This window comes from Euprymna scolopes, chromosome 23, assembly GCF_053919585.1.
Source record: "Euprymna scolopes isolate OS-2025 chromosome 23, ASM5391958v1, whole genome shotgun sequence".
Lineage (NCBI taxonomy): Eukaryota > Metazoa > Mollusca > Cephalopoda > Sepiida > Sepiolidae > Euprymna > Euprymna scolopes.
The window spans coordinates 116653339-116668617 of NC_136504.1; the positions used below are offsets into that span (position 1 = coordinate 116653339).

The window sequence follows — 15279 nt, forward strand, 5'->3', positions numbered from 1 at the left end:
ATGCTGTGAAGGTGAAACATACCTTGTGCGATGAATGTTACACAAAGAAACTTTTCCATAGTGCGCATTGTGCAATGAATGTTATGTAGTGCACATTGCCATGATACGCTGAAGGCTGCGAGAAGCATTTATGTCATGAATCAACAAAAGGTTAACTTGGATCGAATGTTGTAAGTTTGTCATTGAAGGAAATGATGACTTTGATATTTGGCATGTTGATCAAGATGAAGTTGTATGTTGGGAGTATTGACTGCAGTGAGCCAAGTTATGTCTGTGATTGACATGAAAATTGGATTTGAAAGGTTCTGAATAAGAAACATTTACTTTCACCATGACTAATGTTTGTCCAAAATTTAAAAAAAAAAAAAAAAATCCAAAGTATGGTTATTGAGAAAAGTGTGAACAAATGAATGGATGAACGATTTTTGGGCAATTTTATAATTTTATTTTACTCCAGAGTTATCCTGGAAAATCCGTTCTGGCAAAAATTTATTTTCACCATGATTAATATTTGTGCCCCCCCCCCCCCCCAATCCAAGTCTTGGTTATTGAAAAAAGTACAAATGAACAAACGAGAAAGTGTTTCAATCCCTCTTTTATCGGGGGACCAAAAATAGTTGTTTGAACAAGATGCAAAATATTAGTGGTAGAAGGAGTTTCCTCGGAAAATCCGTTCTGTTACTTTTTTACTCATATCATGTTTAATGTTTGTTCAAAATTAAAAAAAATTCCAAGGCGTAGTTACTGAGAAAAGTGTGGACAGACGAACGGACAAGGGTGAATTTACAGGTCAACCCTCTTTTTGTCGGGGGACCAAAACAAACAGAAATAAAATGGACATTTACTTTTATGTTGCTTTGATATTTATATTTCGTTCCATTGTTTAAATTGGTTTACCTTATCATAAGAGATGGGCATGAGAAGGTCTTATTGTAATGTTGTGATCCTTTGGCCATGATCATAGTGTAGTATCTGTTAACTGTGGCAAGGGTCAAAACATTATCATTATTATTAATTGATCCGAGCGACAACATGTTGCTGGATCGATTATTATGATTAGAAAAATAAAAACAGTTAGATTGGAAAACTTTAAGTGACAGTTAAAATAATAAAAAAGCTATGAAGGAATTTTTAACTTGGAAAATAAAGGTAAAACAAAGTTCTGGAGGAATTTTAGTTTACGTAAACGAAAGAACTAGATTTAGGCTTACGTCAGTGTTGGGGTTTTGGACATGTGATGATATGTAGATTTGAGTAGATTTTAATCAGTCTTTAGCTGAATGCTGGGAAAAACAGATGGCTTAAGGGAAGTTGATCTCTCCACATAACGTGGGGAGTGGCATTTTCCGAGACAGCCAAAATCTGTTGTAATCTCTGAAGATGCCATCCGGAATTGAGAGAATAGGTATATGTTGCGTTTACCAACAACTGTTTTAATACGTCAATCGTTTCATGTTAGAACTGTTGCATAAATGTAAAATACACAAGACAATCCAAGATATATATACATGCATATATACGTACATGAATACGCAGATAATATATACCCCCCCCCCACTGCTATCCAACATTATTGGAGATTTGTTACTTATATTTAGTTCCATCATAGGAGATGGGGATGAGAAGGTATTATTGGACATTGGAGTAAGTCTACACTCTCTGAGCGCTAATTTATATTTCATTGCATCTTTGATATTGGTTTTTACCTTATCTCAAAAAAAGTACAAATATACATTTTTTTTTTTTTTTAACTCAACAAAGACAAAAAAAAAATGTATCTACTCACCTGACAACAGGAACCACGCCCGACCATAATTGCATGGATAGCACCAACAACAACGAACACAAACGGAACGCCAGATACAATCCAAGAAATTGTTTCCCATGTTTGAGAGTACACATTGCCATTATAGTGCAGTTCGTCATGTCCATGAACAAACTTATAGACCCAAACACCCTACACAAATAAAAAAGAAACAAATAAGACGATCATAGAAACATAAAATTCTGATAAACAAGCCGAGCATGCATGATTCCCCCTCCACACTTGAAAAATTTACTTTCACCATGACTAATGTTTGTGCAAAATTTTAAAAAAAAAATCCAAGGGGTGGTTATTGAGACAAATCTGAACAAATAAATAGATGAACAATTTGGGCGCAATTTTACCCTTATAATGCTCTCTGAGGGCACACAGTTATCCCAGAAAATCCGTTGTGGCAAAAATTTACTTTCACCATAACTAATGTTTGTGCAAAATTTAAAAAACATCCAAGGCATGGTTATTGAGAAAAGTGTGAACAGACGAACGGGAGTGAATTACTAGGTCCAATCCCTCCTTTGTCGAGGGGCCAATAACTAAATAATCTTATTAACACTTTCATTGCAGTATATACATTTTTGGAGTTGTAAAAATCTTTTCAGGAATTTAGATTAAACGACTGCTTTGACAGCATTCAAAACTGGTTTCGAAATCTAGTAAGTGATGTACTATTCTCCTCCTTGTAACATCTTTCCCACAGAAGAGACGTTGCGAGTCTCTCTCTCTCTTCTATTGTTATGGTCAACAGATCTTCAATCTATGCCCCCCCCTCGCCTCTTACAAAATATCCATAACAAACATTCGTCTAGCTACAACCACTGTCAACAATTTCCTTTACTCTATATATTCCTAAATCTAAACAAAATTTCCATGAACAAAGTTTCTTCTCTAGGACTGTCCGTCTGTGGAACCCCATACAGTGGATCTGCTGTCCAGATGACTACATTAGAATTGAAAATAACTATGTTGTAAACAACTTCATATTAAGTTGTCTTCTTAAATAATTAAATTCTGCCCAATTTCAACCATTATGCTGTTGTCTCACCGATCACCTGGCCTGTTTTCCAGTTGACTACAATATGGTTATCTTTTGGTCAAGATCAAAGTGTAGTATCTGTTCCGGCAGATGCTGCAAGCTATGACTAGCTATGACTAGCTATGACTAGCAAAGACCAGATGTGGGGGCAACCCCACATGCCTGACCATTAACCAGCTCCCATTTCCCACCTCTCGGGAGCTGGTCCCCTTTTTCCCTTCCCCCTCCCTTCACTCCTCACATTAAAAATCGGCCTTGTGCCTAATTTGCTCGGTGGGGGAGCAAATAAATACCATCTGTTCCGACAGATGCTGCACTTAAGATAATTTGTACCAGTCAATGGAGGGGAAACCCTCTATACTGGGACAATTATTATTTTTGGTAACCAGAGTGCCCCCTTTTTGCCTACTTTTAGGGGAGCTGGTTTTTACCTCACATTAAAAACGGCCTTGTGCCTAATTTGCTCAGTGGGGGAGCAAATAAATACCATCTGTTCTTCAGATGCTGCAAGCTATGACCAGCTATGACTAGCTATGACTAGCAAAGACCAGATGTGGGGGCAACCCTACATGCCTGACCATTAACCAGCTCCCATTTCCCACCTCTCGGGAGCTGGTCCCCTTTTTCCCTTCCCCCTCCCTTCACTCCTCACATTAAAAATCGGCCTTGTGCCTAATTTGCTTGGTGGGGGAGCAAATAAATATCATCTGTTCTTCAGATGCTGCACTTCATTTTCTTGTTCTCTTTCGGTGGAGGAGAAATCCTTCACGACTGAGACAATTTTTATTTTTGTACCTTTTCTCCACATTAAAAAACGACCCTGGTGTCTAACTCTGTCCCGTGGGGAGGCATAGTAAATAGGTACAATATGGTTATCTTCAAATCCAATGTAAACAAATTCTAATTTAATAGTATTTCGATTTTATTTTTAATATTGCAACACAAATTTTTACTGAACATAAAAGATATGATTTTAAAGACATTTTCAAGACATTTTCCATATTTTCAAGGATTTCTTTAATAATAGAAATAAGGCCTTTTCAAAGCAAATGTAAAAATTCAAGGATTTTTCCAACTTGTACAAAGCCTGTAAACAAAGAACAGGTTCATTTAAGAAAAGTATTGACACGCACGAAAAAAGGTTTACAATTATGATTACTGTTCTGTGCAATTCTTTTCTAATTCTTTCCCTCTTTTTTTTCTAATCTTGTCTTTCTTTGTTTTTTTAGTGGGTTAGTGTGACGATAACCTGAGTCAAGGGGATAGCCTGTAGGGCATATTTGACTTGTTTGAAATTCCAAACCATAGAAATCTCTTTGATAAACAATGGCGTTTTGTATGAAAAGAATGAAATGAAGACAATATCAATGAAACTCTCATATATATATATATATGTATGTATATATATATATATATATGTATGTATATATATATATATATATATGTATATATATGTATGTATATATATATATACACACACGTTTTATTTTTTATTACCGTATCTTTCTGTTAAGTTACATTATTGTTTCAGCTACCAGCCGTTTTTTGGCCGTCTGTAGCTTCCTCAGACTTTTAAAACGGCCGGGTAGCTGAAACAATAATGTAACTTAACAGAAAGATATGGTAATAAAAAATAAAACGCATATTTGCTCTACAACAGTATTGAGTACTTTCTTCAGTTTTTATTAATTAACATCTCTACTAAATAAATATATATATATAATATACGGCACAATCACATTGACACACCGGTTCTCATCAGATCACTGAAGTTAAGCAACAGTGAGCCTGGCCAGTCCCAGATGGGTGACCATTTGGGACTTCCAAGTGCTGTATGTTCGCTCCACTTATCTCAGCATTGTTTCCAGTCATCCTGAACCACTCCTAGACACTGGACTCAAGCAATGCCGATTCAGGAGAGGTGTGGTTAGAGATTGCACTACCCTTGCCACACAATTACATACGCAGCTGCCCTTACAAGGGGTATCCTTTGTCTTTTGAGACTGAACGGAGGCATCGATATATATATTTATGTGGAAATACTTTTATTCACTTATATTTCCTTTTTATATATACCAATCCTTATTTAAGAAGCTCAATGTAATTACAGAGCATATAATGAATGAATGACAAAAGTCTATATTCCAAATTTCATGTTGATCATCTTACAATTTATTCCTTTAATTCAGTTGACATTTACACAGCATCAGTTTCGCAGCACAAAATCATTCACTTAATTATTATATCAATCAATGAACATATTTGCTGTCCTTAACTCATCAGAAGAAATAGCAACTATCAATCCACCAAAAGCAAATAAAATGCATTTATAAAATTGGAAGAGGAGCTGCAATTATCTATTTTCAGTATTTACTTTGAAAGTGCTCGATATGCCAGTAGAACTAGGTAGTAAGGTTTGAAAATTTATATGGCAATTAAGCTACACAGAATTTCCCGGGTTTATGCCTATGAGGATTTGTCAGGCTATTACATGGAATCAATGTCGTTCTGTGTTTTTATATGTTCCTGTAGTACTACCAATAATCGTTCACTTTCCTTGAGCTGCCAGTAGTGGCTTGTTAATGCTGTTTTTATTCGATGTTTTTCGTTTTTTAATCTATTTCTGTGGTCGTAATATATACTTTTAAAATCCAGAGAAGTCATTCCTATTTTTTGTTATTCAGGTTTTCTTTGGTAAATATTGTGGCCTGGTAAATGATGCTTTTGGTTAGATATTTATTTTGTGGTGGACATAGTGTCTACATTCTACGGGTACAATTTCTTTGCTCCTTGTTTGTTATTTCTATTATGATTCGTGTCATTACTATTTCTAGTAATTATATCTGTGTTCTTTGTATTATTTTTGTTGTTGCTATCTTAGTCACTTTTTTTTTTTTTAATTAATTTTGTTATCTTTTTATATGCTCCCATTTAATATTTCATTTTTCATTTTTATTTTCTTTTATTTAGTCATCTTTTTTTCTAGCAATTATATTTTTTCTTTGTATTATTTTTGTTGTTATTGGTCACATTTTAATTAATTTTGTTATTCTTTTATTGCTCCCATTTAATATTATGATATTAATGTGCTTTAATTATCATCTCTAAGTTTTCATAGAAACTATAGAACAGTTTTAGGTTGTTCTTAAAGATTTTGTGTAAGGGAATTGTTACGGGGGAAGTGTTTTTCGGTTAGATGTAAGAAATTTTTGCAGAGTTTGGTTATTACCATTTGGTTATAGGGTGGCGTATACCAAATTATATTTCTGTTTCATCCATTTTTAGTCTTCTTATAACTATTGATGTTCTGTTTGTATTTAATTTCAATATTTTTTACACTTGTGTTGTAGATGTTAGTTGATTTCTTAAATACAAAATTGTCGGAAGAATTTTTGCTAAGTCTACTCTCAACAGAGTTAGGAATCCATTTTATGATTGATGGGAGAGTGGTTTGACTTTGGGTTTACATATGTTGGATTAGTGTTATCTTTTTATGGCTGATAAGTATTTTTATTTAAATTAAGTTTTAATTTCAAACAATTTTATTCAATTAATTTAATGACAAAATGGTATTTTAAAGAAAATAGATTTAAATTTCACAAATCCTATTCAAAAATAAATTGAAACAAAAAGACTCCGAAGTGAGATACTATTGCTTTAATTTTTAATTTCATACATATTATATATATATATATATATATATATATATATGTATATATATATATGTGTGTGTGTGTGGGGGGAGTGTTCCAAAAGTAAAGTCTCCTATTTTTAACTCCAAAAGTTATGAAGCTACAAAGATGGGAATGGTACCATTAAACTGAGTGACATTTGGTGTTCCAGAATTTCATTTTCTACATAGTATCATTCTTAACAAACTTTTGCCAAGAATTCAGTGATGCATTTCTGCTTTTTATGAACGTCTATGACAGGGTTTGCTTTCTTAGAGTCTCACACCATCAATATCTGCAACAGAGAGATGAAACTTTCAGATTATGAATGCATAAGTTCAGTCATCATAACAATGCAATTTTTAATCCCATCCGATCCAAGGGTGGAATAAAAAAAAATAGAACCATTACTTTTGGAACATATGTATATAATCTCCAATTGTCCAATCACAGTTATGTCTATACTCCATTTGCATATTTAATGAAAAAGTTTCTAACAATCTGCTAATTACTTCTTTAATTAGTTCATACTAAGACATACAGGAGAATCCTATCTGAAGAAATATTTATTTATTTATTTTTTTTTTTTTTTTTAGAGGAGTGGGGCAGTCATTTTTTATTTATGACAGCCGCACTATCCGGTGGGGATAGTGTGGCTGTCATAAATAAAAAATGACTGCCCCACTCCTCTAAAAAAAAAAAAAAAAAAAAAAAAAAAAAGAAATATTTCTTCAACAATTTTCAAAGTCTTTCAAGACATTTTCAAAACATTTTCCATATTTTCAAGGATTTTTCAAGGTAATAAAAATGTAAGGCCTTTTCAAGGAAAAGTCAAAATTCAGGGACCTTACAAGTCTGTGCAAACCCTGGATTAGTATTGAACAAAGATTATCTGGTAGAACAAAAAGTGTCAACCAAAATAAATGATACTAAGTACAATGTTTATTTTGGACTTTGAAACGAGGCAAAAACAAAAACTTACAGCAGTTGTCAGACATGCCAGAGCAAACCAGACACCCATCATGATTCGTTCAGCTAAGGAAAAATTCTGCTTTGCTGAAAGAAAAAAAAAATGTTGATTTATAAAATCATATCTAAATCCGATTTTAAAAGCTGGACCTAAACATTATTTAATTTTGACAAAAATTAAACTTTGATTCTGACTAGCCAATTTTCATATCTCATGTTATTGACAATATGACAACATATTTTATTATAATGTAACATATTTTATTATAATGTAATCCAATAAATACTTAGTCCGGACTAGATGCTTTGCAATGTGAAACTTTCTACAATAATCAACTAAAAAAAAACAAAACCATACAAACAGGGATTGTCGAGTGGAAAACAATATACATATATAGTAACTAGTATAGAGACCCGGCATTGCCTGGGAATGAATGAGGATTAATGAATGTTTCACCCTCCCATATTTTATTGCCATCAAAATCGATAAAAATCGCCCCTTTTTCAATCCTTCTCACAGTTACTTAGTCCACACTATATTTATATTGCACTGTAGAGAACCTACTGTTAATTTCATAAAATTTATATAATGGCTTGAATTAAAGTTTAAAATGCAAATATCAAGTATCATGGTTCAGTTGTGCTCAAAACAGAAACATTCATTTAGAATGCGCCTGTTGATTTTATATGCCAGGCCTTTCTGCTTGTGTGGTAATAAAACTTCTGGAATCTACTTGTGATGTTAGGCTGTATAAGGTGTTAACTTTTGGTCAAAATTACGTGTTCCTTCTTTCATCAGATTTCTTTGATTATCGATACTTATCAAAATTTGTGTGAATTAAAAAAAAAAAATTGGTGCAGTCATTTAGGAGTCTATAGGGAATAATCTTGCATAGACAAAGTTCCTTTTATATAATATATAGAATAGATTTATTCTGATAGGTGCAATAATAGACATCCATGTTGAGTAGCAACAACTTACAACAGTTTAAAAACTCGATCTCCTTAAATATATATAAACCATAGTGGCATGTTCAAGCCACATGAAAATGGAAAGATAATGCATATTTTATAGTGAAGAATATTATATTAGTTGTCTCCCTTACAACTAATATTTTGTTGCTTTTTCTGTGTGAGTTTGAAAATGCGCAAATGCGCAAACAAGTAAAAATTAAAAACTAAATTTTTTCGAGTAATATTTGAGCAGATTAAGACTTAGTTCACAAGAAAAAGTCAAAATTTCCTGAAGTTTTGAACTGAACAGAGACGCTAATTCTTAATCCACTTAAAATGATTGTGCAACTTCTAAAGAGATAGTAATCTTTTGGTGCAAGAGTTGGGGGAATATGGCGAGTGATTCATAATTTTCTATGCCTATTCTCTAACAGGCATGATGTTGCTAGTCTCAGTCTTTTCTATACTATTCTGATGCGTATTCTTCAAAATGTTCTGATTTATTCTCAGCTTCCTTTGTTTCAGCTTGTTGGTCTAGTTGTCTTCATTAATTTGCTGTTCATATAATCATTGTTATAATCCATCTTCCTTTGTGAAACTCTCTTCCCGCTGACTGCCTTTTTTTTTTTTTTTTCATAAATAACGTCAACAGATGTCTTCTGTCATTACATCAATTGGCTTCAAGCCTTGTCTGGAGTGACTTCCATAAAATAAAAATGGCGACATTTTTATTTTTTTGTGCATTGTGAGATTTAGCATTATCTTGTATCGCAATAATGCTAAATCTCAAAATTTTATTTTGTCTAATTTAGCCTTCATTATATAGTGTAATCATATAATGTATCACACTGAATTGTGGAAATTTCCAGGTTGGTACCTGGGTGCCCCCGAATAAACTCGCCTAGTGGGTAGGCGACAAGGCTGTACTCCACAAAATGTTGCAACAGCAACGTGCTGCAAGATGCCTTCTGGAACCTGCATGTCAAGCACATGTTTGCCGTAGCGATTGGTGACATCTGAAGTGTGTGCAACACAAAGTTGTGTCTCGTGTATCACTTTAAACACTTTGTAGTTGGGTCTGGTTCAATCCTAATAAGTAAAAATGAATACTCGTATCTGAGTTCTGCCAACGATGATATAGTGTAAAAAAACTGAGATTCAAAATTGCTCCTATTGTGATTATGTACGATTTTTATGGAATTTATTTAATAATTCTAGTTGCTTCTCTCTTAGTCAACATGGCCATAATAATTCAGAACATTATACCATCTTGAAAGTAAGGACCTAGCGGTAAAGAGAGGACTTACCATAGACCACAATAAGTCCTATAAATGTCAAGACTACCACCAAGAACACCAGCCTCTCCAATGAGACTATCATGAGGACATTGAAGTATGGTCCAGCCTGCAATAAAAACAAGGCAAATTTAGTCAGATTACAAACACACAAACAGAAAAAACAAAACAATATGCATAAGCAGGATATTTATAAAGAAAAAAATCTTAAATAAAATTGAAATAGAAAAAGTTAGGTTCATCATTGCTTACTGGCCAGGCTTATTGTTGCTTAACTTTGGTGATCTGGTGAGAACCGGTGTGTGAACATGATTGTGCCGTATATCTCATTATGAACTGAATATTTTCTTTGATGAAATCTATGAAAAATCTGTTCCTTATTTCATTCTAAATGCTTTTCTTTTTTAGAGGATTTAAACATTTTGCCCTGAAAAGTCATTTCAAAGTTTCTGTTTTGAAATTATTTATATTTTTAAGACGTTACATACAATGAGATGGTTGTATAGTGGGAGTAGGAGGAGAAATTTAGAAGAGGGAAAAAGACACATATATATCAATAGAGAGTGAAAAATAAAAAACTATACTATAATACTAAAACACTGTAACTACTTGTCACAATCTTGGTTTGTTTGCCATGTTATTTGTGGATAGATTTTATTACTAATAAACCAGATGGGGGGGAGTAGCAACTTGGTCTTATTAGTGCTCTCAAAGCTTTTAAACGAATGCATTTCAGGTGAAAACGTTACATACACGTCGAAGGCAAGATAAGTTAGTTTTATACTTACATGGCTAAGTTTTTGTGTTTTAACTCATATTTAAGTTGTGTACAACACATTATTGCTACCAAATGGAAGATAAAAAATATGCTTAAATAAGAAAATAAGGTACTTGTACAGAATTTTACCCATATTGAAAAAACAAATAAAATTTTAAATGTGACAGAAAGAAAAGGTTGTATAACAATAAAATCACATAAAATAATTGAGTAGTTTTATTTTTAAATTAAATAAGCACTTAAAAATACTTTCAGTAGTGCATATGTATCCCTAATTTTTATTAGGGCCTTCGGTCGTGTTTTGGAGGTCCCCTGAGTTTTTTTTGTTTTTTACTGCTCACTTAAAAAAAACAAACAATAATTTCTCATGAGAGGAGGGGAGTGCTAAAAATTTAGTTTTAGTAGTGCTCTGGAGGCCTCGTGAATTTTTTTTTTTTTTTTTCACGGCCCAGCTATGAAATTGTTTTTGTCTTAATCATTATACTTATATAATAATGGAAGATAAAGAAATAAGTTTTTAAAGAAAAAAAATGTTAAACATAATTTTTTCATACTTCTGTTATTAATGGTCCTAGTCAATAATCTAAAACAACTCTAGAACAATAAATTATGAATGTAGTAGGGCACTCAATAAATTATTATATGCTACATAAAATAGTGATCAATACCCTAGATGTAACAGGTGTGTGCAATAATACAAGCAGCCACTTAGAACGTGGTAGATGCTGGATTCAAATGTACTCAATGCCCTCAATACAGCTGGTATCTGTTATAATTTTACTCTTATTAAGTTTTATTTTGAATCGAACAGTGCTCAATGCCCTAGATAGAATACATATAAGAGCTGATGGAGAGAGGAGGAAAATAGAAATAAAAAGAAGAAATAGACGTCAAAAAGATAGAAAATCAGTAAATTTAATTGTATTTTTAGTTCTTTTGTTTTAAATCAGATTTTAATCATTTTTTTATTACAAATAACTTTACTTTTTCACACAAGTAGAATATTGAAAGAAAAAAATAATTCCAACTTGCAAAAGCATATTTATATTTTTAAATTGAAATTCAAAAATGAAGTAAAATTTCATCTTAAAAAAATGTGATACATGTTAAAACAGCATTTCTTGCAAAGCATAAAATTGGTTAAACAAAATGTTTTCTTATAAACTTTGAAAATGAAGGTCCAAGATTTAATTGGAAATTATCAGTTTTGAAAGTGCACTTTTAAAAACTTTATAAAGAAAGGTATGAAAAAATGAATTTAAATTGAATCTAAAAATTATCTTGGAGTTATTTTATGTACATTTTGTTGCACTTAAAAAAAAAACTAAATGCATCTATTAACCAGCATAATAAGATATATATATAATTAATAATATAGATATATAATTTTCTAATTAATAATATATATATATATAATTTTCTAATTAATAATAATATATATCATTTTCTAATTAATAATATATATATATAATTTTCTAATTAATAATAATATATATCATTTTCTAATTAATAATATCATTTTCTAATATATATAATTTCCTAATTAATAATAATAATATATATAATTTCCTAATTAATAATAATATATATAATTTCCTAATTAATAATAATAATAATAATAATTATATAGGTTCCTACTAAAATTGTTAAAAATTAAATTTTTATATCAAACTTTGTAAAGTTTATGAATATGCACTTTGAAAATTAATTTCAAATTAAATTTTGTACCTTCATTTTTAAAGATTATAAAAAAATCATTCATTTAATCATTTTCATGCCTTGCACAAAAGTCTATGCTAACATACGTGTGTATATATCGAAATGGCATAATCAAGTTGATACACTTTTACACAGAGTAGTAAGTTGGTAAACTCCACAGAGTAGTAAGTTCTTTGATATGTGCATGTGTCTGAGTTTGTTGCCTATAGACCCTGCAACAGCTGGGCTGACTTTTATGAAATTTCATACAAATGTACTTTATGTATCGGATAGTGTTCTTAGATAGGTTCTGTAATGGAATGTTGTCAATAAGTATCAATAATCAAAAAATCTGATGTATTATTTGAAAATATATTTTTGATGTCATGAAATGTATGACCCTGTTATATTTCAGAAAAAGTGGTTGGAAATGTAAAAAAAAAAAAAAAAAAAAAAAAAAATAGAACAGGGTCATACATTTCATGACATCAAAAATATATTTTCAAATATTTATACTGTCGTTTTGTTTTCTTAATTTCATTCATCCAGAGGAAGTCTCGCAATAAAGATGAAACGTTGATGAACACATAACTTGGTTTGTTCCTTATTTCCATTATTCTCATCATGTGTGTTGTTGTGGGTTTGATTCTTGTCAGTCGAGCCATGCTGATAACTACTAGTTAGCAAGAAATAATTTTTATCTAAAAAAAAAAAAAAAAAAAAAAAAAAAAAAATTATCAAAAATATATATTTTATAATCCTCTGTCAAATTACGTCAATAGGTCGTCATTTTATCAAGAAATCACAGTTCTTTAGGGAGGTGACAGTATCGACACAGACTGACGACCTGGGTGTTCCAAGTTCGAATCCAATTCGTTCCACTAAGAAAGAAAATCACTTTCACTGAGGATGTTGGCAACTGCCTCATGGTCTCTCCCGTAATACCCGATGTCTTTCTAGACATAATTCTGACTAAAAAAATATGGGGGGAAACAAATTCCAACAATAAAATCTTCAGATTCATACAATATGATGATGGTTCTTTAGTCGACTAAAAGACATGACACTACCATTCGTCTTCTTTACCTTTCTGCTGCATCTTAGTTTGTGTGTCATGAGTTTCTAATGGATTCCATTTTCTCAATAAGATAATACTTATTGATTGAGGGTAACCTTTTTGGCCATATGTCCAAGTGACATATGGCCGAGTGGTCCTAGACGTTGTATCAAAGTTTACAGTTACTCATAGGTGCTGAATTCAATCCTGAACGAAGGCAGTGAAAAAGTAACATTCAAAACAGAGAATCAGCAACTATGTCCCAGAGCTTAGCTGGAGTCCGAACACGGTACCCCCGTAATAATAATAAAGGGTTGGGTTCGAGACTCCTAACAAACGGTTCCCCAGTTCGATACAAAACACCAGATGAAGGCCGGAGGGCAAAACGGCCGAAACGTTGTGACGTTAACAACCAAGATGAGGAAGTCAGTCAGACATTCTCAATCAATGAAAATACCTCATCTCAAAAATACAGACAATTACTAAGATAATACTTACATTTGTGGTGTGTGGTACTCCCAAAGCATTGATGACACCCACGACAAGAAAGGTAACAACAACGTTAATAAAAGTCTTATTGATGGAGTTTCTCTCCAAGCATGGAATGAGAGACTCCATGATGTTGTCCACAAGTGTGAGAATGGCAACACACTGAAAAAGAAAAAAAGAAATAATAAAAAGATTTTCAACAGAATATAAATGTTATCATCAAACTTTGAACCTTTATCTCTACTTTTGCGTGTGTGTGTGTGTGCATGTGAGTTTGTTGCCTATAGACCCTGCAACAGCTGGGCTGACTTTTATGAAATTTCATACAAATGTACTTTATGTATCTGATAGTGTTCTTAGATAGGTTCTGTAATGGAATGTTGTCAATAAGTATCAATAATCAAAAAATCTGATGTAAAAAGGAACAGCCTAACATCACAAGTGCATTTCCAGAGTTTTAACACCGCACAAGTAGTAAGTTCTTTGATATGGCAGGGGCGCATTCGAAATGAAGATTTCTGTTTAGAACACAATTGAAGCAGGATACTTGACTTTTGCATTTTAAACTTTAATCCAAGCTGTTATATATAAAAATAATTTTATAAAATCAACAGTAGGTTCTCTACAGTGCAATGGAGACTACAATACATAATGAAATAAGGAGGCATGTGAAGCTACAGTGCAATGCACTACAATGGGTCCCCAAATAGAGCAGGCAATCAATCGATTTGATTAAAAAAAAACGGCGATTTCACCTATTTTAATGACAAATATATGGGAGTATGAAACATTCAATCCCGGGCAATGTCGAGTCTTCGTGCTAGTTATATTTAAAGTCAATACTGAAAAGAAACAAACAATAACTAGGAAGTTTTTTTTTTTTTTTTTTTAAATCAGGGGATGTGAAATCATCTATTTCCAGTATTTAACGATGATTTCAATGAGTGGATATGCTTCATTGCCAAAAAAAGTTTTTTTAATATTTGTTTTGGTTTTAAAAATAAGAAAAAAAGTGACTTACCAAAAATAGAATATGATATAGAAATATAGATAGATAAAATAACAAGGCATAAACAGGGGGTATGCGTAAATAGCTGAAGGCAGTTGCCATTGTGTCAAAGATGAGAGCATAACCTGAAATTGGAAAACAAATAAGATGTGTCATATAAATATCATCGTGTCAAAGATGTGTCATAAATATCGTCGCATCAAAGAGGTGTCATATAAATATCGTCGCGTCAAAGATGTGTCATATAAATATCATCGTGTCAAAGAGGTGTCATATAAATATCGTCGCGTCAAAGAGGTGTCATATAAATATCGTCGCGTCAAAGAGGTGTCATATAAATATCGTCGCGTCAAAGAGGTGTCATATAAATATCGTCGCGTCAAAGAGGTGTCATATAAATATCGTCGCATCAAAGAGGTGTCATATAAATATCGTCGCGTCAAAGAGGTGTCATATAAATATCGTCGCGTCAAAGAGGTGTCATATAAATATCGTCGCGTC

General features: G+C 32.3%; 1 protein-coding gene across 2 annotated transcripts in view; it reads right to left on the reverse strand.

The window, feature by feature from the left end:
- The window catches only part of LOC145246158 (sodium- and chloride-dependent GABA transporter ine-like), a 463838-nt gene that overhangs the window by 3187 nt on the left and 445372 nt on the right, over positions 1-15279 (reverse strand). For both annotated transcript variants that reach the window (XM_080108026.1, XM_080108027.1), the window contains 5 exons: positions 14791-14903; positions 13779-13931; positions 9760-9856; positions 7512-7585; positions 1787-1957 (listed from right to left, as the gene is read on the reverse strand). In XM_080108026.1, coding sequence (XP_079964152.1) covers positions 1787-1957; positions 7512-7585; positions 9760-9856; positions 13779-13931; positions 14791-14903 — 608 coding nt within the window. The remainder of the gene's footprint in view (positions 1-1786; positions 1958-7511; positions 7586-9759; positions 9857-13778; positions 13932-14790; positions 14904-15279) is intronic.